At 55.8% G+C, this 25,190-nt stretch overlaps 1 protein-coding gene across 2 annotated transcripts in view; it reads right to left on the reverse strand.

Annotated features, from left to right (window-relative positions):
• Positions 1-815: 815 nt before the first annotated feature.
• Positions 816-25,190, reverse strand: part of MED27 (mediator complex subunit 27) — a 239,800-nt gene continuing 215,425 nt past the window's right edge. The window contains exons 7-8 of one of the 2 annotated variants that reach the window (XM_086684348.1): positions 5,205-5,261; positions 816-951 (exon numbers count right to left, since the gene is read on the reverse strand). In XM_086684348.1, the coding sequence (XP_086540474.1) occupies positions 871-951; positions 5,205-5,261 (138 nt within the window). In that variant the 3' untranslated portion in view covers positions 816-870. The remainder of the gene's footprint in view (positions 952-5,204; positions 5,262-25,190) is intronic. The other variant, XM_086684344.1, reaches the window with a different exon arrangement.

Genomic DNA, 25,190 nt, shown 5'->3' on the forward strand with positions numbered 1-25,190 from the left:
GTGCCAGCCAGGGAGGCCACTCCAGCTGGCTGGGCCGGAGAAGCTTCCTGTGAAGTCGCAGCCCTTTGAAACATTGACTAAGAAGGTTTTCTTCTCTTTCGAAGTTGAGTGAGTCAGTGGCTTCATATAGGATCCCATCTGTCCGCTCCGTCCCTGCCAGTCGGATTCTAGGCCCCTGGCCAATTGAAAACACCAATCTAGCTTAGTATGAATCTGCTTGGCGACCAGCTTTGGTGGATGTTCTGTTTTCCCTCGGTGGAAGAGAGGCCTCTTGACTGCCCTTCTGGGTCCTGCCTCCACCATGAGCCTAGAATCCTACAGCTAAGAAGCCTGGATGGCGTCTGACTTAGTCTCAGGAGGTGGGAAGCGACAAGGAGGCGGAGGAGACGAGCTGAAGGTGCGGGAGGCGTTTTCCACCGAGGCGGTCGGGGTGGGAAGGCAGGGCCTGTATCACCTTAGCCCTTCGCTCACTGTGGGGTGTGCCCTGCTCCACCTGGACGTCTCCCCGTCGGGACTCCAGCCCTCAAGGACAGTGCCCGGCACGTGTCATCAATCACCGTGGAATGAATGATGCACGAGTACCCGGTGGGCGGGGGGCTTTGGGGGGAGCCCAGAACTGGTCCCCTGTGGGCTTTCAGCCTCCTGGTGGGGCTCTGGGAGGGCGTCCACATCACAGCTGGCCAGTGGTGCTGGACAGCGCCCCGGGGTTCATGGCGGCCGGATCGGACGCCAGAGGCGGTGTGGAAGGGCATGCTTGCTGCTGGGCCGTAACTTCCTCTGTGGGACAGGGTGTGTGTGAAGACGTGAAGTTCATGGGGGGGGGGGAGGGCACCCAGAGGCCAGACTTCAGCAAAGAGCAAGCCACACCCCTCAGGGGCTCAGCACAGCTGCCACCGAGACCGGAGCTACTACAGCAATGACGAGGCATCGGTTCCTGTAAGATGTGGTCCCCTGGGAGTCAAGAGACAACAGCCGTCCACAAAGGGAGTGGGCAGAGGACCGTGCGGGGGCCGTTTCTGCAGGGGGACCTCTAGCAGGCCGCTCGGGTGTCGGCCAACGCCCTTGTCACGTTGCCCCATCCCACTGCCGGCTCTGGCAAGCACCGCCAGTGCTCTCCGGACCCTCACTGTTCTCCATCGGACGCTGGCCCTGCCAGGCTCCATCACCCTCTCCGCCCGGCCGCCCTGGCCTGCGGCTCCCTGACTCCCCCTTGCCCTGCCCTCGTCACCACGCACAGGTCCTTCTGTGCCAGGGAGCTCCCCTCTCCCCGCCGGCTGCTGACCTCTCTCTTCCCATGCCTCTGGACCAGATGTCAGCCCCAGGCTTCCTTTTTGGCCTCCCCGGATCCCCAGGCCAGCCCAAGGCCCCGCGTCCTGGGTTCTCGCTGAAACCTGGAGGGCAACCCCGTGCTCGAAACGCCGCACTAACTCCTGGGGTTGTCTGCCCGCCCGACTGTGGGGGTCCCTGACGCACAGACGCTGTCTTGCTTGGTCACTGTTTTATCCCCAGAGGCCGGCGCGAGGCTTGGCTCACGGAGACTCTCGCAAACTCGTGCTCAAAGGAGAGGACGAGTCCAAATAATCCGGGATGCTTACCACAGCAGGAAGCAATGCTATGTGGAGTGGCCAGGATTCCTGACGAGGGACTCCAATAGTTTAGAGAGTGGCTGGACCCAGCCCTGGGTTCACATTTCCATTCTGTCGTTGATTGGGTTCGTGGCAGCCTTGAGTAAGTGACATAGCCTCTCCGGGCAGGTGTTATCACCTGTTCCTTGTGCAGGGCAGTGGGAGGAGTCAAGGTGGATGACCCGGTCAGGGAGCCCCAGGCACAGAGCCGGCCATGGGGTGGGCTCGGGGGGCAGGGGGCCGGGGCCCTGCGGCGGGGGCAGAAGGGGTCTTCCCTGGCTGCCCCGGGCCATCCAAAGCAGCAGCTGGAAGGCACCGGGCAGGAGGCGTAACTGGTGGCAATGGCTCCACTCTGGCCCAGTGAGTCTGTGAGGAGCTGCCGTCGCTCCCCACCCCGGCCACTCCACCTGCACGACCAGCAAAGCCTTCGGGAGACACAGGGGGGTCTGGGCCCCTTGCAGGATGCCAAGCCCTCCCTGTGCGCCGGCCGCCCGCCCCTGCCGGGAGCTCGTCCCGTGGAGCCCGGGCTTCCCCAGGGATGCTCGTCTCCCCTCATCTGACCCCAGGAGAGGCCCAGCTGGGACCTTAACCGGCGGCACAATCTCAAGTGGCTCACTTAATTGCTGGGACTCAGTTTCCTCATCTGTAAATTGGGGGTAGTGATCCCTACTGTGCCCGGTGACACGTTGATGAAACTGTCTGGCTCGAAATAGGTCCCAAATAGTCTCAGCTTCCCTCCGTCTGCCTCCAGCGTCCCCGCACCGTGCTGCTTTTCCTCTGGGGTCTTCCGACCCCATCGCCTACGTTTTAGAAGCAGAAGCCTCCTCTCCAGGCTGAGGAAGGGATCCCCATCCCCTTGCAGCGGCAGAGTTAAGGCAGAGTGGCTTCTCCCCAGCGGGAGGCAGTATTGATAAAAGGGAAGCCATCAGCCAAAGGAACTGAACTGAGGGATGATGGTGACATTTCAGGACTGGCATTCGTGGCGAGAGATTTTTCAGGCTGAGACTGCCCTGCCCGAGAGTGAATGGCTGTGATGAAGAATGAGTTGGTGGGAGGCAGGAGAGCAGAGCCCTTGTCTCCTGAAGATGAGACGTTAAATCCCTGCCTCTCCACCCTCTGGCTGTGTGACCTTGGACAAGTCCCTAGACCTCTCTGAGTCTCCGCCTCTGTAAAGTGTGGGTGCTCACTGGTGCTAATTCCTGCAGGGGTGCGCTGAGGTCCACACAGGCTTTGCGTGGGACGCCTTTAGCACGGAGCCTGGCACGTGGCAAGAGGTCTTTTCTTCTTAGTCACTGCTGCTGTTGTTTTCATTTTCATTACCAGGAGTTGGCAGTGCGTTCGACAAATTCATCAGCCTCAAACCCTTGTCTCCCTAACAGCAAGGCTGAGGGAATACAGCTTGAGGCTTGGGGAGGGGCAGACATCTCCAGACTCTTACCAATCTGATTCCTTTGAAAACATAACTTTTTTTTTTTTTTTGTCCTTGGACTGGCTAACCGTGTTCACAGATGGACTGGCTTCCAGATGGAGCGGAGGCCCAGCGAGGCCGAGGGACTTGGGCAAGGTCACCGTGTCCCAGAACCTCTGTTTCCCCATAAGCCAAGCTGCCTCCTCCCAGGGCTGCCCCAGCATTCCCGAGGGCCCGGCCGGTGAGGACAGCGTGAGCCGACACTGACTGCATCAGGGAACAGGCCAGCTGGGGTGGAGAGTGGGGGTGGGGGACCTCTCGGGATAGCCAGCACTTGAGGCCATGGGAGGGCTGGAATTTTCCAGGCCTTCCGGCAGGAGTGGAGACCCTGGCCAACCTGCCAGGCTGTGTGAGAGCTCCTGGCGCTGACCCAGAGGCAGCTTCCAAATGCTTTTAGGCAGAGGGTGCTGGGAAGCCGGCCCAGGCTCCCTGGGTTCCTAGTCTGGGGGCAGCAGGGCCGGGGGGCGGGACCGGGCTGATACCCAGTGGCAGGGAGCCAGCCACTGCCCACAGGTGGAGGGGGGAGGCCGAGCGGGGCCTGGCTGGAGCGGGGACCGTGAGGGCAGAGCTGGGTGAGACAGTGTCTCTGTCCCCATCTCCCACACCCACAGGCAAGCAAACCGGGATGGGGAGAGAATAAGAGAATGTAGCAGGGAAAGATGAGAAAGAAGGAAGGAGAGACCACGGAGGGGTGGGGGCGAGGGGGAAATCCACCCTGGCCATTAAGTATGAGTGAGGGAGGTGGCCTGCCCGTGTCCCCATGGGTGGCCTCACACACTGCCGTGGCCAGGGAGTAGATCCTTTCCTAGGAAACGGCCAGGCTTTCCTCTCCCCTCCCTTGACACCATTTGCTTTTGGTGGGAGAAGTAATGAGGTGATCAAGTGGCCGCTGTCATACTCCTCTGACCTCAGCTCCCAACCCCTGGCCATGTCCTTCCCCCCGCCCCCACTCCTCCTCCAGGAAGCCCTCCTGGATTTCTCTCAGCCCCACCGAGGGCCCCTTTACCCCTCTGGGGCCCTGCCACACTCCAGACAGTTGTCACGACACATACAGAGGGGTGAGGGGGGGTGGGTCAGGTACATCTATAGAACAGCCAGCCCTTGAGCCCATTCTGAGGGCCTCACTGCGTCCAAGCAGCTTCCCAAGCTCCCGGTCAGCACCTGCTGCTGGACCAGAATTTCCTCTGCACGCGTCTGACACACGCGGGGCAGAGAGGGGCGGGGAGGGGCAGGCGGGAAGGCAGAGGCTTAGAATCTTTTTGGCAGCAAGAACGACGTGAGATCGCTCTTCAGTCGACTGAGTTAGGGAAGAACAATACTGCCCACCGAGGTTTGAGGGCTTCTATTTGGGGAGCACCAGGCTGAGCCACCTTCGGGGCCGGTGCTCCGGCACCCCTGAGCCCGGCCTGGCCCGACACCGTCCGCTCAGAGGCCCGGAGGTGGCCTGGGGTCTTGCAGCTATGGTGCTGGGAGGAGAAAGCACCTGAAGTCAGGTGAGTGGCCAGCACTCTCCTGCCCGTGTCCCCACCTCCCCGGCCAGAAAATGGAGGCCAGCGAGCTCAAAGACCACGTCAAGGCATCGTCATGGTAACCGGGCAGGAACTGGGTCCCTTCCCACCAACCGGGGATGGCGGACATGGCACCGGCTGTTTCCCGGGAGTCGGTCTGGCTGCCGGGAGCCCTGGGCTAAGGATTCCGAAGCCATGCTTGGGCTCAGCGGGAAAAGGGCACTGGGATCGATTAGCGATGTCTGCCGAGGGTGTGGGTGGGGGAGCAAGAGCCTGCCAGACCCCAGACTCACCAGGAGAGCATTGTGATGGCAGGCCCAGCAGGAAGGACTGACCGGTGTCTCCAAGGAGAGACCCTCCACCCCAGCGACTCGGCCAGTGAGAAACCGCCCTCACCCCGAACTCCTTCCTGCCAATCTCTGGGTCAGGACAGCCCCTCCCAGCGTCCTCCTCGTAAAATAATCCTCTTTGTTGGACTTGCCCATGGTTTTGCCCCGGCTGGCACGTCCCGAATCGCAATTTGCTGCTATTCCCCGAAAAAACCCATTTTGCTGGTCAAGTTTAACCACTGGTTTTACTTTGTCGGTTAATGGTCTGGATTACCTTACAGGTCTGAGGGAGGAGAGGGGAGTTCACTGTCCTCATCCAGCACGGTGACATCTAAAGTGGAAGTGAACAAAAGAGCAAAGAAGACAATGACGGTAATGACAGTCACAATGCCAGGTGCCACCTGCCAGGGGCTGGCCTTGTGCCCGGCTCTGTGCTGAGTGATCCCAGTTAATTTCTGCAACGGCCCCGTCAAAGAGTGCTGTCAGTCCCGCACCGCGGGTGAGGGAATGGAGGTCCGGAGGGGCTCACACAGTCAGGAAGAGTCAGAGCTGGGATTGGGGCCGCTGGCTTCTGGAGCCTCTGCTCCTGACCCACGTGTGGTGGGACCGGGCTGCCCTGGCTTTGGTGTGTGGAGGCTATGGTGCCAGCCCAGCCTGGGCAGGAGGGGGCCTGGGCATCTACCCCAGGGGAGGCATGGGCGGGGCCTCCCAGTTCCTTTCCTTGGTACCTGTCGGACTTGTGGTCTTGGAACGGGACCCTGAGCCAGGGCTGGGTCTCACCCAGGAGGTTTTAGACTTTCTGAATTGCTAGAAACCTTTATAATTTAGCAAATAACAATGGCACTTTGATCCCCTGGCAACACGGTATCGGCTGGCCCGTTGGCATGATTCCCGACTGCAGCTGACACTGAATACATTCTCCTGGAGGCCTCATGGGACAGGGTGAAGGCGCCTCAGGGGTCACCCGGGGTTGGAGGTCACAATGTCAAATGAGGAAGAAGGCCCCTGGTGGGGTGTGGTAAACCAGGTCCAGACCCCATGTTTCCTGTCCCCCAATTTTTCTTCACTCTTAAGTACAACACACATAAAAGAGGGCCCGTGAATTAGTGCCCACGAGCGTATGAGTTTTCACAAACTGAATGCCCACCTGGCCAGCACCTCCCATCAACGCAAATTGAAGGAGCCTTTTAGAATCTTTTAAAGTATTTATTTATTTGTTTACGTATCCGTTTGTTTATTTTTATGTAGACTCCACGTCCGGTGTGAAGCCCAGCGTGGGGCTTGAACTCAAGGCCCTGAGATCAAGACCTGAGCTGAGATCAAGAGTCAGACGCTTAACTGATTGAGCCACCCAGGAGCCCTGCCCCCCCCCCCCCCTTTTAGAATCTTTAAGAGAAAGAGAGTTTTCTTCGAGCCCAAGTTAGGATAGCTGCCTGGGATATACAATCTTCCCAAAGGTGCTCCAGAGAAGGAATATTTGGTGCAGGGTTATACACATTTTTTAATGTAAAATATCACACATCATTAGGACGTTTCAGAAAGTTGCAGACCTTAAGTTTCTAGAACATGCAGGGCTGTATGACTTTCATCTTACGGGAACCAGGGAGGGTTTTTTTCCCTTTTCCTTATCTTTATGTTTGGAATGCTCCTTTCTGGTTATTTTTTTTTGAACGAAGCAGATGTACAATGTGTGCTCAGGGCAAAAATAGAGCCCATGCTCCGAGGTTTTGCCAAGTCATTTTGACCTTGGTAAATGTTAAAGTGTAGCTTCCCTGGGAGTCCAGGAGCTGTGCCCACAAGCATTAAAAGTTGAACATTTCCTTCACTGTATCGCTCAGAAGGCCCCTCACATCTGTGTTTGCGCTTCGTGTAAGTGGAATCATACATCGTGTGCTCTGTCGTGCGCCATCATGTCTGGGAGACTCACCCAAGCCGCTGGCCACAGGGGTGGGCGGTTGCTGCACAGTGTTCTGTGGGTGGGGATCCCACACTTGACCCACTCTCCCGTTGGTTGGTCTCCGGATAGGTGCTCATGGTCATGCTACAAACGTTCTGGGCTCTGGAGCATGTCTCTTCCTGAACATTCTTGTGAATTTCTGGTTGGAGCAGAGTTGCGGGGCCATTGGGTATGCATATGTTCAGCTTTATTAGACATTGCCACACAGTCTTCCAAAGTGGTGTTCCGATCCCCATCCTACCGGCAGTGGATGGCAGCCCCATATCCTTGCCAACCCTGAGTATTCTCCGTATTTTTCATTTTAGCTGTGCTGGTGGGGACACAGGAGTATCACATGGCAGCCTGCCCTTGCATTTCCCTAATGGCCAATGTTGGGTCTCTTGTTATATGCTTCTGGGCCATTTGGGAACCCTGTTGGCTTGTCTGTGAAGTACCTGTTCAGGGCTATTTCTCTCCTGGGATGTTTGTTTTATCTTTAAAAAAAATTTTTTTTTAAATGTTTATTTATTTTTGAGAGAGACAGAGGCAGAATGCGAGTGGGTTAGGGGCAGAGAGAGAGAGGGAGACACAGAATCCAAAGCAGGCTCCAGGCTCCAAGCGCCAGCACAGAGCCCGACGCGGGGCTCGAACCCACGAGCTGCGAGATCATGACCTGAGCCGAAGTCAGAGGCTTAACCGACTGAGCCATCCAGGTGCCCCTGTTTGTTCTTTTCTTGTTGATTTCCAGGAGTGTTTTCAATATAAGTCCTTATGTTGCAAATATAAGGAAAAACTTCTACTCTGCGGATTACCTTTTCATTCTCTGCTGAACGGACATCCATACAATGGTCTAATCTATTACTTTTTCCATGTATGGTTAGTACATTTTGCACCCTGTTTAAGACATTTTTGCCTCTTCTGAGGTCACAAAGATGTCTCTTGGAAACGTTTCATTGCTTTGCCTTTCACAGGTAGAGATGCAGTCCATCTGGGAGGTGTTTGTTTGTTTGTTTCGTAATTCGTGAGGTATGTGTTAGAAAGGACTCTCCTGTTCTCGCTGGGCAGGGCTGGCCCTGCTGCCTGTTTTGTGGGGAGGGGCTTCTTCTCCCAAATCTTTCTGTCCCGCCGGTCAGTTTGCCTGCCTTTGTGGCAGCCTTTGTGTTTGACAGCCCCATGCTGTCCTAACTGCTATGGCTCTATCACAGCTCTGATATCTGGTAGCACTAGTCTTCAACCTTGCTCTTCGTTTTCACAATCTTCTTGGCTATTCGTTCCTTGGCCCTTCGCCTTTTCATATAAATTTTATATCAGCTTGTCAATTTCCACCCAAAATAAACCTACTGGGATTGTGATTGAGGTTGCAGTGAGTGTAGCTATTAATCGGGGAGTGGGGGGTGGGGTGGGGATAACGTGTTTACAGTAGTGTAGTTCTCTTATCCATGAACATGGTATACTGCTCTGTCTGTTGAGAGCCTTGTTACTTTCTCTCAATAACATTTTGTAGTTTTTGATGCAGAGGCCTTGTAGGTCTCCATCAGACTTCCTCCTGCTTTGAAACCTACAGCTAATTTACAAGATTTAAGCAATGGCCAACCCTAGACCCTACTGACCTGACTTAAAGATAGGGCTGTTCTGCCCCAGCTGAGTGGGCCTGTGAACAAGAGGCCCGTGGGGGCCAGATGTCTTGCATTTTTGTTTTAAATCTTGGACTTTTAAAACAAGTGGTGTATGTACAGACAATGGTTCATGGAGCAGGCTGGAGACAGGTATCCTTTTGAAGGCCTGTCTACAAGGTGCAGTTTGGACTGGCATCTGGGAACTTGGATTATGGGAGAGTTTCCACCATCCCCTAATTGATAAGAATGGCTCACTGTGCCTCAACTGTTTGTGCGAACCACGTGGTTTATGCCGAACTCCTGCTTTCCTTTGAGTAGTAAGGATGTTTGGCATGTGTTAGGCAGAGGGTGCTTATGTGACCGGCCTGTAATAAGGAGTTTCCTTGGTAGACAGCACTTCGTGCGTTGTTGCAACATGTTGTGGGGAAGGTTAAGCCCATCCGTGTGACTCCAGGGGGAGAGGACTCTTGGAAGCCCGTGCCTGGCTTCCTCCAGCCTTCATCCCACCGCCTCTTCCCCTTTGCTGATTTTGTTTCATATCCTTTTGCTGGGATACAACTATATGTTGAGTCCTTTCAGCCTTTCTAGAGAGTCACCCATCCTGGGGGTGGTCCTGTGGACCCCTGCCTGCCCCCTACAGAGGCCCCCGGCTTCCTGCTCCCAACCCAAGGCTGCTTCCGGGAGGGTATAACCGGTGAGAGACAACGTGGAAGCAAGTTATGGATCAGTTTCTGATGGGAGGCTGTTTTCAAGCTAACGTTGTATGAAAAAGACGCGGGCGCATGGAAGTCTGTACCACACAGTATAACTTTATTTCATACACAGGATGTCTCTCTCGGCCTTGGAAAGGGAGGAAATTCTGACACGCTCCACACCATGGATGAATCTGGAGGACGTTATGCTACGTGAGGACGAACCCTGTATGATTCCAACTGGAGTCATCAAAGTCAGAGACACAGAAAGCTGACGGGTGGGCGTCAGGGGCTAGGGGAGGAGAAATGGGGGGTCGTGTTTAATGGGGACAGAGTTTCCGTTTTGGGAAAATGGAAAAGTGCTGGAGACGGATGGTGACGACAGCTGCAACAGGGTGAGTGTGCTTCATGTCGCTGAACTGGGCACTTAAAGATGGCGAGAGTGGTAAGCTTTGTGATAGTAAGCTCTACGTCCAACACGGGGCTTGAACTCGCAGCCCTGAGATCAAGAGTCACACGCTCTACCGCTCTACCGACGGAGTCAGCCAGGTGCCCCTGTGTTATGTATGCTTTTCCACAATAAGAAAATTTACAGTAAAATAGGATGTCTCTGTGTTCACACTGGCACAGTCCTGGGAAGGCATAGACCAACACGTTCATTCATGGCCGTCATTCTGGAGAGAGCGATTGTGGAGATTTTGATCTCTTTCTGCTTCTCTGTTTTCTACGTTTTTTGGCATGAGATTATATATTGCTTTTTTCATACTAAAAGACTTTGCATACAGGAAAACGTGGAGGAAAAAGAGATCAAACATTTAGGTAGGTATTCCTTTGGCGATTTGAAAAAAGAAATCTGTCAACAATAAATAACATGAGGGGGGGGGGAATCAATGTCCTCAACCAAACAGAAATATTGGGAAATCAAGGACAACCTAGTGGTTTTGCAAAAACACCTCAAGCCGTGCTCCAGCTGGAAAATGCTCTGTGGAGCGGTCCCAAGGCCTTTTCTGCCTAACCTGTTTCTGGCCGGGTGGTGGACACTGGGGTCACAACCCTGAGGACTGGTGGGCGACTGGTCACCGGCACCCCTGAGCTGGAACTCCTGGGGAGGCCCGGGCACTGCCCTGTCAAAGCCCTAGATGGTTCTGATGTTTGCTGGCCTCCTTGGGAACCTATAACCCTGGGTTCCAGGAAATTGCATTTGAAAAGCCTTTTTTACTGCCTACGGGTGGCTTTATTCCTGTTTTGTTGGGATCCTGCTCTGTGCTTTCAAGTACAAGCGGGAATGAGGTCCGGAGGGCCTGCCTGTGGCCACACTCCGGGAAGAGGGGCCATCACCCCCAGGGCGGCCAGTGGAAGACTGCGGTAATGTGCTAGACGGTTCGCCTCTACCACTGACAGCCCCACACGCTCTGCTGCGGAGGGACAGCGCCTTTGGCCTACAGCGTGTCATCACCGTGCCTCCACCGGGACAGGGCTTGGCTCAGGCAGGCCGAGTAACACGCCCAAGGTCACCCAGCTAGTCGCATCTGCGGGACTGTGGCCCGAGGGCCCCTGCCCAGGAGGCCATCTAGAAGGGGGCGCTCAGGCCCACAAGGAGGGGAGATTGGGGCATGCGCCCCACAGCCCTTGCCCCTGAGATGGCAGACCATGGACAGGTGGCTGTGATGTCAGAGAGGGCCGTTTCCCCGAGCCCCAGAGCGTCCCGTTAGCTCGGTCCCTCCGGTGGCATCGGCAGCGTGGGGACCGGCAACAAACAGACCACCGGGCGGGCCCGCCTCCCGGACCCCCCTCCCCAACCGCTTCGTCCGCACGGCGGAAAAGGCCTGTGCAGAATTCACAGCTGCTCAGGGGCTCATGAATTATGTACGGGCACCAGATCAATCCGTCAGCACCCTGTCAGGGAGGAATCAAAGGCCCCGGCGGCCGGTGGACAGCTCTTTCTGCGAGGAGACACGCGCTTTCAAGGTCCGCTGAGGGGCCGCCGCCGAGAGCCCTTTGCCAGCGAGCTGGAGAAGCCCCGTGGGCGCTGTGCTCCCCGCCCCTCCCAAACGCCCCGTCTCTCTGTTTCTCTGCCAGGCGCGGGTTGGACAAATGTCTTTAAAGGCAGCGGAGGGGGTAACAACAAAAAGCCTGGGCCCGTGCGTTTGGAGCACATTCCAAGATGCTCCACGTGAATAACTGATGCCAGGGACGGGTTTGTCATGAGAAGGTCACCTTGGGCGGGGGCGGTTTCTGCCACAACATCACAAGCTTCCCACAGAGCTGAGGAGATGGCCCCTCCTCGCCCAGGCTACCATCCCAGTGCCAGGCCAGCCGAGGGGGGCTGCGGTTTGCTCCTAAACAAGGATGCTCTGCTTTGCTCGGTCGGGGCCCCAATGGACAACGCGGGAGGCATCGCAGTGTCCCCGGGCGGTTGTAACAAATGGCCACAGACTGAGCAGCTTAGGACAATAGAAACTTCTGCTCTCACCATGCAGGTGGCCAGAGTCCAAAGTGTTGGCAGAGGGGTTCCTTCTGGAGGCTCTGGGGAGAATCCATCACATGCCCCTCTCCCGGCTTCTGAGGCATTCCGTGGTCTGCAGATGCATTGCTCTGGTCTCCACCGCTGTCCGCAACGGCGTTCTGTCCTTCATGTTTCTGTATCTCTCTCTTTTCATTTTATTTTTTAAAAATGTCTGTTTATTTTAAGAGGGGATGAGGCGCAAAGAGAAAGAGACAGAGAGAGAGAGAGAGAGAGAGAGAGAGAGAGAGAGAGAGAATCCCAAGCAGGCTCCCTGCTGATGGCACGGGGCTTGATCTTACAAACCAAGGGATCATGACCTGAGCTGAAATCAAGAGTCAGACGTTGAACCGACTGGGCCACCCAGACGCCCCTCTCTCTTCTCGTTTTATAAGGACACCTGTCCTCAGATTTAGGGCCCACCCGATTTCAAAGTGATCGCGAGATCCTTATGTTAATTACATCTGCAAAGACCCTTATTCCAAATAAGGTTGATTCTGAGGTTCTGGGCGGACACATCTTTTGGGGGCCGCCATTCAACTCACTTCAGCGGGAGACCCAGCAGCACGAGGGACAACAGGGATAGGGCTGCTCAGCCTAATGGCTGCTGCGATCTCCTCCTTTCAGGGTACAGCCGGGCCCAAAGCCCCACCCTCCTCTGCCCCTCCCTCACCCACACCCTGCAGGCCGCTTGGTCCATGGTTCTCAATCCTGCTGGGCATCGTGTGTTGTAACTGTTAAAACCTCCCCAAGTGACTCTAATGCCCTCCTGGGGACCGCCCACACTCTCTCTGCAGAGGCTGTTCCCTTTGCCTAAGGTCTACAGGTTTTCATCCGGACCTCTGTTCAGTGGTCACTTCCTTGGGGATGCTGTCCTGACTTTCCTGACCGGGTCTTCATTCCCCATCAAATGCACCACATACAGCTCCTTCACCAGATGCAGCCCAGCGAGAATTTTCCACTGGTATCTGTGACTCTTCGTTTTAGTCAGCCTCTTTTATCAGATAGAATGCCTTGGGCCACAAATAATAGAATATTCCGTGAAAAGTGGCTTTAATGATCAGGGCTTATTGTTCTCACATGATTAGAAACTTGAGGTTGATTCAGGAGCTCAGTGATAGCAGTAAGGACCTAGCATCTTCCTATTTTTCCACTTCCCCAGCATGATGATAACATCCTCACCTCATGGAGACAAGATAGCTGCCGCAGCCCCAGACATCACATCTCCCCACAATAAGGTCCATAGGGAAGGAGAGGAAAATGCTACTCCCTACTATACTTGTTAAGGATGCGAAACTTTCCCAGAGGTCCCCAACAGACCTCAGGTCCCAAATGACAGAACTGGGCCACCTGCCCATGCCTCCACGTAAGGAAGTCTGGGGAGGCAGATGTTTGGCATTTTTAGCCTCTAATTTGAGAGATGAGCTCTGACAACAAGATGGTGCAGGCAGGACAGTGTCTCATGGGTGGGTCACCCACAGTGTCTCACCTCCTAGACTGCAGGTAGACTTCCTTAGGGGAGGAGCTGGCCTCAATCCGCACCCTTCTGACCCCAGCCCCTGGCAAGACCGTGGTGCTCACCAAATATGGGCGGAGTTTTGTTTTCCTGGCCCACCGCTGATTCTCCAAGCAGTCTTGTGTTCCTTTAGAGCAGGGGGCATCCTCTGGGCAAGCACACGGCCCCTCCCCACCCCCAAGGGGATGCACTCCTGGAGGACCGCTCTGGCTAACATCAGGAAGAGTAGAGAAGGGACCGTGAACGGAAAGGGGGCGCCCAGAATCAAAAGCAACACTAAACACCCCAGACTCACTAGGAGGTGATTATAAAAAACACCAAGAACCCAAAACCAAACCAAAATAGAAAGCGACGATGTTAGCGAGGATGTGGGGAAACTGCAATCCTTGGGCCTTGCTGGCGGGGATGGAAAACGGTCGGGCCACCGTGGAAAACAGGGTGACAGCGCCTCAGGAAGTAAACACAGAATTGCCATCGCATTCAGCAATTCCAGTTTGGGGTATTTACCGCAAAGCTTTGAAAGCAGGGATTTGAACGGGTACCCGCATGCCCACGTTCCCAGCGGCACTATTCACAACAGCCGAAAGGCGGCAGCAACCTGAGGGCCCATCCGTGGATGGTGGGTGAGCAAAACGTGGCACGTCCGTCCGTGGCTTCGGCCTCAAGACGGAAGGAGGTTCTGACTCAGGCGGCAACGCGGATGAGCCTGGAGGATGTTACGGGAAGTGAGATCAGCCAGTCACCAAGGGACGCCACGGTAGGATTCCCCTTCTGTGAGTAGGCGGGGCGGTCAAGTTCACAGAGCCGGAAACGAGAGCGGAGGGACGCCAGGGCGGGGGCCTGGGCGGGGGGAGTCAGCGTCCACTGGGGGCTGAGTTCTGGCGTGGGAAGACGAAGAGTTCTGGACGGTCGGGGGTGAGGGCTGGATAGCAGTGCAAGTGGACTTAATGCCCCGAAGTGCACGCCGAAACATCGTTATAATGGTAAATTTTAACAGCTCCCCTGTTGAGCCCCTGGATCACTGGGCACAGGGGTGGATGTGCCGGGGAGCGATCTCTGGCTGCTGTGGCCTCCTGGGTCTTGCGTCCATCCCTGGGCCAGGGGAGCCTCCGGGGACGGTCCCTTAGACAGAGTAAATGTGTTTGTGCTTGGGGGGTGTCCCAAAGCAACATCAGGGTGCTGCCCCACAAAAGCGACCAGGACTGGGCGGGGAGAGAACTAACAGCACCTGGAATCTAGGGCTTGGGGTGTGTTTGTGAGGCCGGCTGTCCAGCCCACCTGGGTGCTGGGGTGGGGGAGGGACTGCTGGTTGGACCTCCCGCCTGACCTGCTCTGCCTGCTTCATGGAAACTAAGAACGGTGTTCTCCTCTGAGAGAGAGAGAGAGAGAGAGAGAGAGAGAGAGAGAGAGAAAGCAGGGGAGGGGCAGAGAGACAGGGAGACACAGAATCCGAAGCGGGCTCCAGTCTCTGAGCCGTCAGCACAGAGCCCGACGTGGGGCTTGAACCCACGAGCCGCGAGATCGTGACCTGAGCTCAAGTCTGACACTCAACAGACTGAGCCACCCAGGCGCCCCTCAACTTGCTTCTTTTGATGGCGGCTCTGGGGAGGTGAGTTTCGGTGATCCGGCTCCTCTAAGAGAGGCCCACGCGGTGCTGGCTTCCAGACATGGCGGACGCTCCCGCCAGCAAAATCATCCATCATCGCGTGCAAGCGGCCTGCCTCCTAAAGGCCACATTATGAGAAGATGCCAATAAGCGTATTTACATTTCCCATGTGGCATCAGGGCAGCCGCTTGGAAGCATCTGCTGAATGTGGACTTTTCGCCCCACGTCCCCGTCTGCTCCTTGATCCCTCTTCATCGATTGTAGATTGAGCCCAGCTCGGGCAACCAATCGCCAGAGGGTTGGTGGGCATGGTTTTCCTTCTTTTAATTTTCTGTATCAGGTTTAATTAAACCCAGGTGTGCCTGACCCTGTCAAATCGTATCAAAACGGGTCTCCCTGCTGCATGAGGGAAAACATCAGCATAAATTATTGATTAATCTTCATTCAAAGTAATCTATCAATGACTTGCTCTGGCTGGGTGGACCCGGGAACCCTCAGACATTTCAACGCAAACAGCCTCTGGAAGCTTCACTTCAAAGAGACCGGAGACGTTCAGTAGCGGGCGGTGGTGGTGGGTGCTGCCCCAGGTTCTTGGGGTGCCCCCCCGCTTCAGCAGCGCCTATGATGTGTCCCTCCGGCCAAGCGAGCTCCATCTGGTGACAGCTCGGGGTGGGGTGACACAAACAGACACACGTCCACAACACGCAGATAGAAGTCGCCGAGCACCACGGCTGAGGTGTTACGGAGTGACACAGGTCATCACACAGACACCTACCACAGCAACATGGAGTCTAATGTTTACGCTGCATCGAGGAAGACATAAGGGACAGCTTTATGCTGATCAACCTGAAAATTAAAGGAAGTAGAAAAGAGTACTTGACAAACACAGCTTATCAAAACCGCCCCAAGGGGGGAGGGGGAAACCCCCCCCCCGCCTCTCAAAGATATTGAATCCAACATTAAAACTATGTGACAAAGAGATTTTCCCATGGCTTCGCTGGCGAATTCTGCTCAACATTTAAAAAAGAAATCACCCTGACCTCACACAACACTTCCCGGAGAATCGGGGACGAAGCGGTGCCTCCCAAGCTGTTTTACGAGGTTGTCGTCACCTTCACGGGAAATCCCGACAGGGACGTTACACAGCAAAGGAACATTAGAGATCAACCGTCCCTCATGAAACCAGCCACAAAAACACTCGACCAAATGTTAGCAAATCAAATAAGACAGTATTACAGCCAAGTGGCATTTAGTTCAGGAATGCAAGGTTGGCTTCACATTCAAAAATCAATCCTAACAAGACAAGAAAAAGGAGAGAGGATCATCGTCTCCACTGACGCGGAAAAATTACTTGATGGCACTGAATACCAGCTGTGAAGAAGGAAGCTCTCAGAAAAGTACAGTTGGAGGGAGCGCCCTTCACGTGATAAAAAATACACAGTAGAAACCCGCAGCAAACGTCATACTGAGAAGTGGGTCCTACAGCCTGAGACTGGTTTCCCGCCATCACTGGTTTTCTTCTACGTGGTCCTGGCCTTCCTGACCAATGCGAATGAGCAAGACAAGAAGTGTAAGGACGGGAGGAAAAAGAACCACCATTGGGTTGTAGATGGTATCATCGCATGCGTTAAGGTTCTAGTCGAATCTACAATGCACTACCAGGGTCAGTAAGTGAATCCAGCAGGGCTGCAGAAACAGCACCAGGGCCACTTTGGCTCCTTCCTTGTTCCAGAAACAAACGAAAAGGAAAGGAAATAGGATACAGGAATGAAATACGGAGGAATCGATCGAGGGAAAGGCACACGGGACCCACCGCGAGGCTGAACGAAGCCTGGAGGCCACCCGACAGCACCGTATCCATGCAAGTTTCCTGTCCGGGTCTGTACTCCAGTTCCGTTAGATGTCACCGTGGCGGGAGAGGCCACAGACCCTGTACTATGTCTGCCCCTCCCTGTGAGTCCACCATTACCTCAAAATGCAAAGTGTTTGGGGCACCTGGGTGCCTTAGTCAGTTGAACGTCTGACTTCGGCTCAGGTCGTGATCTCACGGTTCATGAGTTTGAGCCCCGTGTTGGGCTCTGTGCTGACAGCGCAGAACTTGCTTGGGATTTTCTCTCTCCCTCTATCTCTGCCCCTCCCCTGATCTCTCTCTCTCTCTCTCAAAATAAATAAATTAATTTAAAAAAAAAGGATGCCAGTCATATTGGATTGGGGACCCACACATGACTTCATTCTACCTTAATTACCTCTTTAAATTAAAAAAAGAAAAACTGTTTTAAGTTCATTTATTTTGAGAGAGAGAGACAGAGAGAGAGAGAGAGAGAGAGAGAGAGAGAGAGAGCGCACAAGCCAGGAGGGGCACAGAGGAGAGATAGAATCCCAAGCAGGCTCCGCACCATCAGCGCAGAGCCCGACGCGGCGCTCGAACTCACAAACTGTGAGATCTTGACCTGAGCCGAGATCAAGAGTCAGACGCTTAACTGACTGCACCATCCAGCCTTAACTGGCTCTTTAAAGGCCCATCTCCAAATAGGCACATTCTGAGGTCCTGGGGGTCAGGATGTCACCATCTGAACTCGGGGAGAGGCGTAGTGCAGTCCGGGGCATTATCTTCTCTAAGCAACGAAAAACTGAAAACAACCCACACGCCCACTGGTGGGGGGTTGGGGGACGCACCTGATACATGGGGAGCATGTATGTGATGGCACATCAGCCAGTTATTTATAAAGGGATAGAAACATATGTTTACAAACAGTTAAAGGTGCTCACAAGATGCCCGTGAGGGAAGAGAAAAATCTGGATCTCTATCGGCAAGGGTTTGATCAAAATAGTAATTGTGCTTCCTTCTGAGGATTGTGATTAGGAGGAATTTTTATTTCCTCTTTGTGGTATTTTTTATTTCTCGCCTTTTTTTTTTAAACTTTTAAAAAAATGTTTATTTTTGAGAGAGAGAGAGAGAAAGAGAGAGAGAGAAAACACGGGAGGGGCAGAGAGAGAGGGAGACACGGAATCAGAAGCAGGCTCCAGGCTCCGAGCCGTCAGCACAGAACCCCACACGGGGCTCGAACCCACGAACCGCGGGATCATGACCTGAGCCGAAGTCCGACACTCAACAGACTGAGCCACCCAGGCCCCCCTCTCGCCTTTTAAAATAACGAACATGTAATATTTCTTTGATAACTTAAAAAAAAAAAAAAACAACTTGTTAAAAAAGACCTTTATGGCACATTTTACCGCCCTGGGAATTCACCAGAGGAAACCGCGAAGAGAATCCCAGCAACTGGTAAGGTTGTCGTGTGTCAGCTGAGGGAATAGCTTCTCGCTGACTCAAACAGAAGGGTAGTGGGGCTCACCGCCTCGCCGGGGGAGGCCTGAGGACCCAGCTCGGCCAGTGGCAACGGTTCAGTGACATCACTACTGCCACCGGGCCCTGTCACTCCTCCCCCGGAGCGTCACTGCCCATCAGCAGGACCGATTCTGCAAGGTCCTTGCTTCTCACGGCTCAGCCCATCGGGGCGGGTGCTGCCCCGTTCGGCTCTGCCAGCTGGAAGCTTCCGGCCGACTCAGAGAGGGGCTTTGGGTGTCGGCGAGCAAACAAAATGGCACCCTCAGCTCTTAGGAACTAAGAGCAGAGATCAGAAAACTATGGGCCCGTGGGCGAAATTCGGCCCCACGCCTGTTTTTGTACAGCCCATGAGCTAAGAAGGTGAAGACTAGCCGGACACGTGAAAATTTTGGGAAATGCACATTTCAGTGTCCATAAAGTGTTATTGGTACACAGCCACGTTCGTTTGTTTACATATTGTCTACGGTTGCTCTTGCACAATGATGGCAGAGTCGAGCAAGTTCAACAGAGACGTGCACCGTTAAGTACTGGCAGTCTGGCTCTTTGCAGAACGTTTGCTGACCCCTGACCAAGAGATCTTGGGGGGCTCATGCCCCGGGCAGGAGGTGAGACGGCTTCCCCGAGACGCAGCGTGTCTTCACGTTTTTGAGCTGCTGCGAGCGTGCCTCGGCCGCCTCTTGGTCTCTGCTTCCTGCTACCGGCCCGCTTCTGAACCTTGTTTTCTAGCGCTTTCCTCCGTAGCTCTTAGTTTCTGCATTCTCGGTTTCTGCTTCCACGCCGGTCCTGCCTGCTCCCGGCCCTTCCTCTCTCCGTATCTTTTCAGCTCCTCTCTCTCCGGCTGGTCCAGCCTATCCAGGCAAGGCTTCTCACACCAGGGCCCTCGCCACTGTTCGTGCGCCCTCAGCCGTGGCCAAGGCGGGAGCCGTGAGATAGATACGCGGTACGGGTGTCCACGGCTGTCCACGTACAAGGAGATGTTTCCCTTCAGAGATGCTGGGGCGTGGACAGATATCACCACGTCCAAGCAAACCACGAGGTGATGCATACCTGTGACGTCTGCCTGAGCACATGCCAAGAGCGGAGGAGAGCCACCCCAGGCTGTAGATGGTGTGACAGTCGCCCCTTCCATGTACTGAGCCATCCGCCCCTCACACGCCTTGAGAGGCAAACAGGTGGTGCGGCCAAGCCTGTCACCCTCTCCTCCCGGGCACCCAGCTGGACACACTTCCCAGCCTGCCTCGCAGTCTGGGGAAACCTTGCGCTGAATTCCAGCCATGGAATGTGTGTGGCTCCCAGACTGGCCCGTGTGAACTCCTGCTTCCTCTTTCCCAGCATCTGCCAGCCGGACTTGGACACCAGGAAGCAACATGTAGACAATGGCAGAGAGCCTTCTAGCCTGGGTCTCTGGGTCACCGCGTGGAGCAGAGCCCTCTTGGCTGCTGACTGCACTTTTCGTGAGTGCGGGAGATTAAAGATGGTCACAGACTCTGTGCACTTCTCCCTCTGAAAGGAGAGGTCTAAATCTCCTCCCTTTATTTTTTATGTTTTATTTATTTTTGAGAGAGAGACAGAGTGAGAGGCGGAGGGGCAGAGAGAGAGGGAGTCACAGAATCCAAAGCAGGCTCCAGGCTCCGAGCTGTCAGCACAGAGCCCGACGCGGGGCTCGAACCCACAAACCGTGAGATCATGACCTGAGCCGAAGTCCGAGGCTCAACCGAGCCACCCAGGCGCCCCTAAATTTCCTCCCTTTAAATGAGAGGCCTTGTTACTCCTTTGACCAACAGAATATAGTGGCAATGACCGTGTCTGGACCCACTAAGCTTTCTGTCTCTTGGGAGCTCTCAGCCATCTTGTGCAGCATTCATCCTGCTGAAGAGACCACAGAGAGAGGCCACACGGCCGCTGGGAGACCCTGGGACTACACGAGAGGGAGAGGGCCTCTGTGTCAAGGCACCAGGCTGGTGAGAAAAGCCGTCCTGAAGCCTCCGGACAGATTCAGCCACGAGCTGAATACCACGAGTGATCACAAGCGAAGCCACATGGAACCAAGATCACCCAGCCAAGCTCTGCCTGAATCCCTCACCCACAAAATCGTGAGATTTAATAGAATGGCTGCTGGTTTACGTTGGTTTTCAAAGTACCTATTTAAAAAAAAAAATAGGGGCGCCTGGGTGGCTCCGTCGGTTAAGCGTCTGACTTTGGCTGAGGTCATGATCTCACGGTCCGTGAGTTCGAGCCCCGCGTCGGGCTCTGTGCTGACAGCTCGGAGCCTGGAGCCTGCTTCAGAGTCTGTGTCTCCCTCTCTCTCTGACCCTCCCCCATTCATGCTCTGTCTCTGTCTCAAAAATAAATAAACGTTAAAAAAAAATAAAAAATAAATAAAAAAATAATAAAGCCGTAGACAACCAGAGCAATGAATGAGAAATACATTTCTATTGTGTTATGGCATTAATATTTGGGGGTTTGTCTGCGAGCTGGTGTCACCTTAACTAATTCGGGGGATGCTCATTAGGCCCGTGTTATGGGTGAGGCACAGGATGTCCAACTAGCTCGCCCCAGGTGATGGGAAAGGCGGGAAGAGGGAGGACTCCACTCCAGGACGTCTGACGGGGCTGGCTCATCGGGCCAACTCTGCTCCTGGCTGATTGGCCGGGCCTGGCTGCCAGGTACATCCCGGTTTAATCTCCCCGTGCGCGTTCCGGGGACAGTTCTTTTCAAGGTGCATCACCTGTGCGCACGAGAGGCAAGCCCCGCTGTGCCAGCACGCTTCAAGCTGGTGCTCAGGGTCTGCGACCATCCCCCCGCCAAAGCCAGTCCCCAGGCCACAGCCAAGTCAGAGGGTGACGGAAATCAGCTGCCCCCACCGTGAGGATCCTCTGCCGTGGGGGAGGGGAGGAATCAGGACCTGCCCTTAACACCCCGGTCCTTGTGCGACGGGCCATGTCCCATCTGGGGTATTTTGTCTGTTGTCCATTCTTTGACATTGTGAGTTCTCGTCCCACTGGGGAGGTGAGCTGTGGGTCCTCTGCCTGGGCCTGGATCCCCGGACCCCTGAGCCGGGCAGCCTGCCTCTCCCCCTGGGCTCATGCTGGCCGCCACCCCCTCCCTGTCCCCCTCACAGGCGTGAGCAGCCTCGGCCACCTGAAGATTTGCAGGGGGCCTGGGGACAGACAGAAGGTGTCGCCGCCCTCCCCAGCACACAGCAGGGCCGAGAGGAAGGTCTGCGCAGCTGGGGGGCGTGTCAAGAGAGCCTCTGGAGGGAGAGGCTGTCCGTCAAACCCAAAGGATTTTTAGCTGCAAACTTTATCAGAAGAAAGGCAGTGTCAGACCCGAGAGGCCCATCGTCTATCACGAGGCCGAGGCTCCTCTGGAAAGAGGGGAAGGAACCCCAGAAAGGCTGGAAGGGCCACCGCCTGGCTGGGGGGGGGGGGGGCCCTCCCCTCCCAGAGCTTCTGAAGGAGCCAGAAAGCACAGCGGTGACTCAGGGACCGGAGGCTCCTGACCTCCAGCTTGTCAAAGTGAAGAAGCGAGCCTTTCTGCCTTGAACAGCTGTGTCCTCTTCCCCCTTCATCAGAGCGGGTCCAGCGTCCGCGCCCTTTCTCTCGTCCCGGGCTGTGGAACCTTCTGGGTCCCGGATCCCTTCGGTGCAGGCTGCCGGCCCTCCCCCACGTGACACAGGTTTGCCAATGATGCTAGGTTGCCTGTTACAGAGCCCTGGAGCCGGGAGAGGCCGTTGGGGTCCAGGGACCCAGCTCAGATGGCCTCCCTACTCCGCGGGGCACCACAGGGCTTCCCTGCTACCCTGCCTCCTCTCCTTCCTGGACACTCTGGCCTCTGGTCAGGGGCAGCGGGTGTACCAGGCACGTGGGGCAGGGCACCCCGTGATGGCCACTCTCTTCGCAGCTTCCTGGACCAGCCCGCGGGTGTCCCACGGACGCTCATGCCCAGTTCTTTTGTTCAAAGCTCATCTGTCCTTCCAGGCTCATTTCAAATGCCATCACCTCCAGGAAGCCCTCCTTGATACACAGGGCCCTCTCCTGAGCTCCCTGGAGCCCGCTGTCTGCTCCTCCCCGAGAGCCCTGTGACCCCACTGGACTGGATGCATCCTGAGGGAAGGACCCATGCCGGAAGCAGCACAGCTCTGGAGCACACAGCCCTGTGGTGGGACCCTACCTCCTCTACTTTTTAGCTTGGGACCTGGGGTAGGTCCCTTATCCGTTAGCGGGCAGTGAGACTGTGGGCAAGGGGAAGGTTCCCCTAGAGATGTGGGAGCCGGGAGACCCCGCTGGGCTCTGGGCCACAGGGACCTGAACTCAGGGAGGGCTGTGGGCACTGGGGTGGGGGTGAAGGATGTGCCAGGGCTGGGTGGGAGGGAGGAAGGGGTCCCAGGTTCTGGCCTGTTCCATGGCTTGGGGACCCCAGGAGCCAGGCAGGCCTTAAGCTGGAGTTGGCCGAGCCGAGTGTCCTGCTCCGACCTCGGCCAGAGTCGAGCTTGGGGATGAAGCCCAGGCACAGCTTTGGGGCGCCTGTCCCCCGTTTCCAGTTCTCCGGGAATGCTGCTTCCCAGTGACGGAATCTCACTGGAAGCTGTCAGCCCGTGTCTCCGTACCTTCCCTTGGTTCCCTGGACCCGCCGCCTCAGGGAGCCCCCCACCCCCGAGCAGCTGAGAAACAGGAAGCAGTTTTGTTCCGCACGCTGGGCTCGCAAGGGGAAAACATTCACAATAGCTTCGTGAGAGAATCTGGCTTTTATGACAACTGATTACCCGCTGGCCAAAACAGATCTGGTATTTCACTTCCTATTTCCCCCACTTTGTCTTCTTAAAAAAACCAAAACAACCACACATTTCAAAAGCCGGGCTCCTCCGGAGGTGGTTCGGGATGGAACCAGCCCTGTGAGCACATCCCACGTCCCTGTGTAAAATGATGCTGGTTTTGCCAAGGACAAACGCACCATTTTTCTTCCCTCTGGAGGACATTCCGTGTCGGCTCGGAAACCAAACCTGGAGCTGGGCCGACAACGCAAGTGCTTTGCTTTACACGGATACCAAACTATCGTCGTGGCCGCGACCCGCAGCGATAACGAACCAAGAACAGTTAGCAGTCGGCGGTTCTCTGGCATGTTCGTTGAATCTACACAAAATCTAGGTATCCCTTCTGTCGAGGAGGCCGCCGGCCTGTGCTTGGTTGCCTCTCCCGACGGGGAACTTACTACCTCGAGCAGCTGATTTGTATAAACAATTGCAGGTGTATGTGTCCGGTGTCTTCCCAGGGGGTGCTGGCGAGTGTTAGACCTCTCTTGCTTTCAGATAGCGCTCCTGGTCGCAACGGGTCGCAACGGACTCTGGCACCTTCTACGGGCAAGGGTAGAATTTGAGAGACGTCTGACGCTCCCAGAACTGTTAGGAGAAGGAACGAATGGCAGAAGCCAAGGCTGGCGGGGCGGCTGGAAGCACAGTGGGCCTCGAGGAAGAGCTGGGAGGCTGCGGCTGCTGGCCCCCCGGAGTGGCTGCATGTGCCTCTGTCCCTGAACCTTTGCTCCATTTCCCTAGAACCCAGAGGCGGCCTCCGACGGGCTGAGCCAGGCACATGCCCTGCCTTGGTTGGCAGCTGGTGGTTGGTGGGGAAGAGGAGAGGAGGGGAGGGTCAGGGTCCTTCTAGGCCGAGCAAGGTGGGGGAACTCGGGCTCCCAGGCGACCCACACGGCACCCATTTCTTCCCCGCTTGCTAAGCTCACGGAGGCCAGGGAGTCACGTTGGCAAGGTTTTACGTGACCTCCCCCTCTCCCTCCTTGGCACGGCCTCCGCCCCTCACCTCAACTACTCGGAACCCGTAAGAGCGGCGGCTTATCTGGAAGGGGCAGGAAACGACCTGTAAATGCAGTGCCCACACCGCATGAGCCCCGGGGGCTCATCTCAGGATCGTGTCTCGTGGTTTTGGCTTCCTGTGGGGCTGTGTTTCTCGACGGTCTCCGCAAACCCAACTTGGTCTTGGTACCATGATGGGCCTCAACAGCTGTGTCCTTCTCTCTTTCCCAAGGTCCGGCAGCAAGACAAGCCAAAGACCCACGTGGCATCTGTCCCCGTGGGCCAGCAGGGAGGAGCCAGGCATCCCAGCCTTCAAGGTAGAACGGAGATGTGACACGGGGAGGAGAGTCGTACTACCGGCTGGCCTCACCGGCTTTGCGGAAAGGGAGACTCAGAAGGGTAAGGGGGCAGCCAGGAGATCAGACAGAGCACGGTGCCCGCGCCTTAGGGTACAGGAGGGCCAGTCACCTCAACTCCATCTTTAAAATCCCACTCTTCAGCTGGAGAGGCAGCGTGGCGGTAGCTATGAACTTGCACCTTGCAGCCAGGGAGACGTGTGACAGCATCTGGGCGGTGACTTAAGCTCTCTGAGCCTGCTGTCTTCTCTGCAAGAGCAGCTCAGGGCCCTGCCGTGGGGGCAGGGCCGGATCGCAGAGACGAAAGGCTCGTGGGCCGCAGGGACCTGCCTCGCCCAGTCCGTGTTCTTTGAGGGTAACTGGCATCCGGAGACCGAACGAGGTGGGGCGGACGGGTCCGACCACTGTGGACCAATGCAGACAGGGAGTGTCCTGAGCTGACCCGCGGGGCTGGCAGAGGCCTCGTGGGGCCCGAGTCCCCGGGTCCGCCACTCGCTCTGCCCAATCCTGCTTCCGCCCTCCCCTGTCCGCGGGTATTGATGGATAATAACGCCTTGTCGCCCATCTCAGCACCTGCTTCCTAAGAACACAACCTGCTGCCGTGGGCACGTGGGTGGCAAGCCCTCGGTGAGCTTGCCACATGACATCCTGTTACCACCCTACGTCCTGTGACCACGGACGTCCTGTTACCACCCTACATCCTGTGACCACGGGACGTCCCGCGACCACGTGATGTCCTGTGACCACGTGATATCCGGTTACAACGCGACTTCTGGTTTCCACGCTGCTATTACTATTGCTAAGCCTAGCTCAACTCGGAAGTCAGGTTGGAAGACAAGTAGATGGATTCGAAATTGGGTGGAAACGAAAAGCCAGAGGCCCG

This window comes from Puma concolor, chromosome D4 (assembly GCF_028749965.1).
Source record: "Puma concolor isolate L17-30 chromosome D4, mPumCon1.1.hap2, whole genome shotgun sequence".
NCBI lineage: Eukaryota > Metazoa > Chordata > Mammalia > Carnivora > Felidae > Puma > Puma concolor.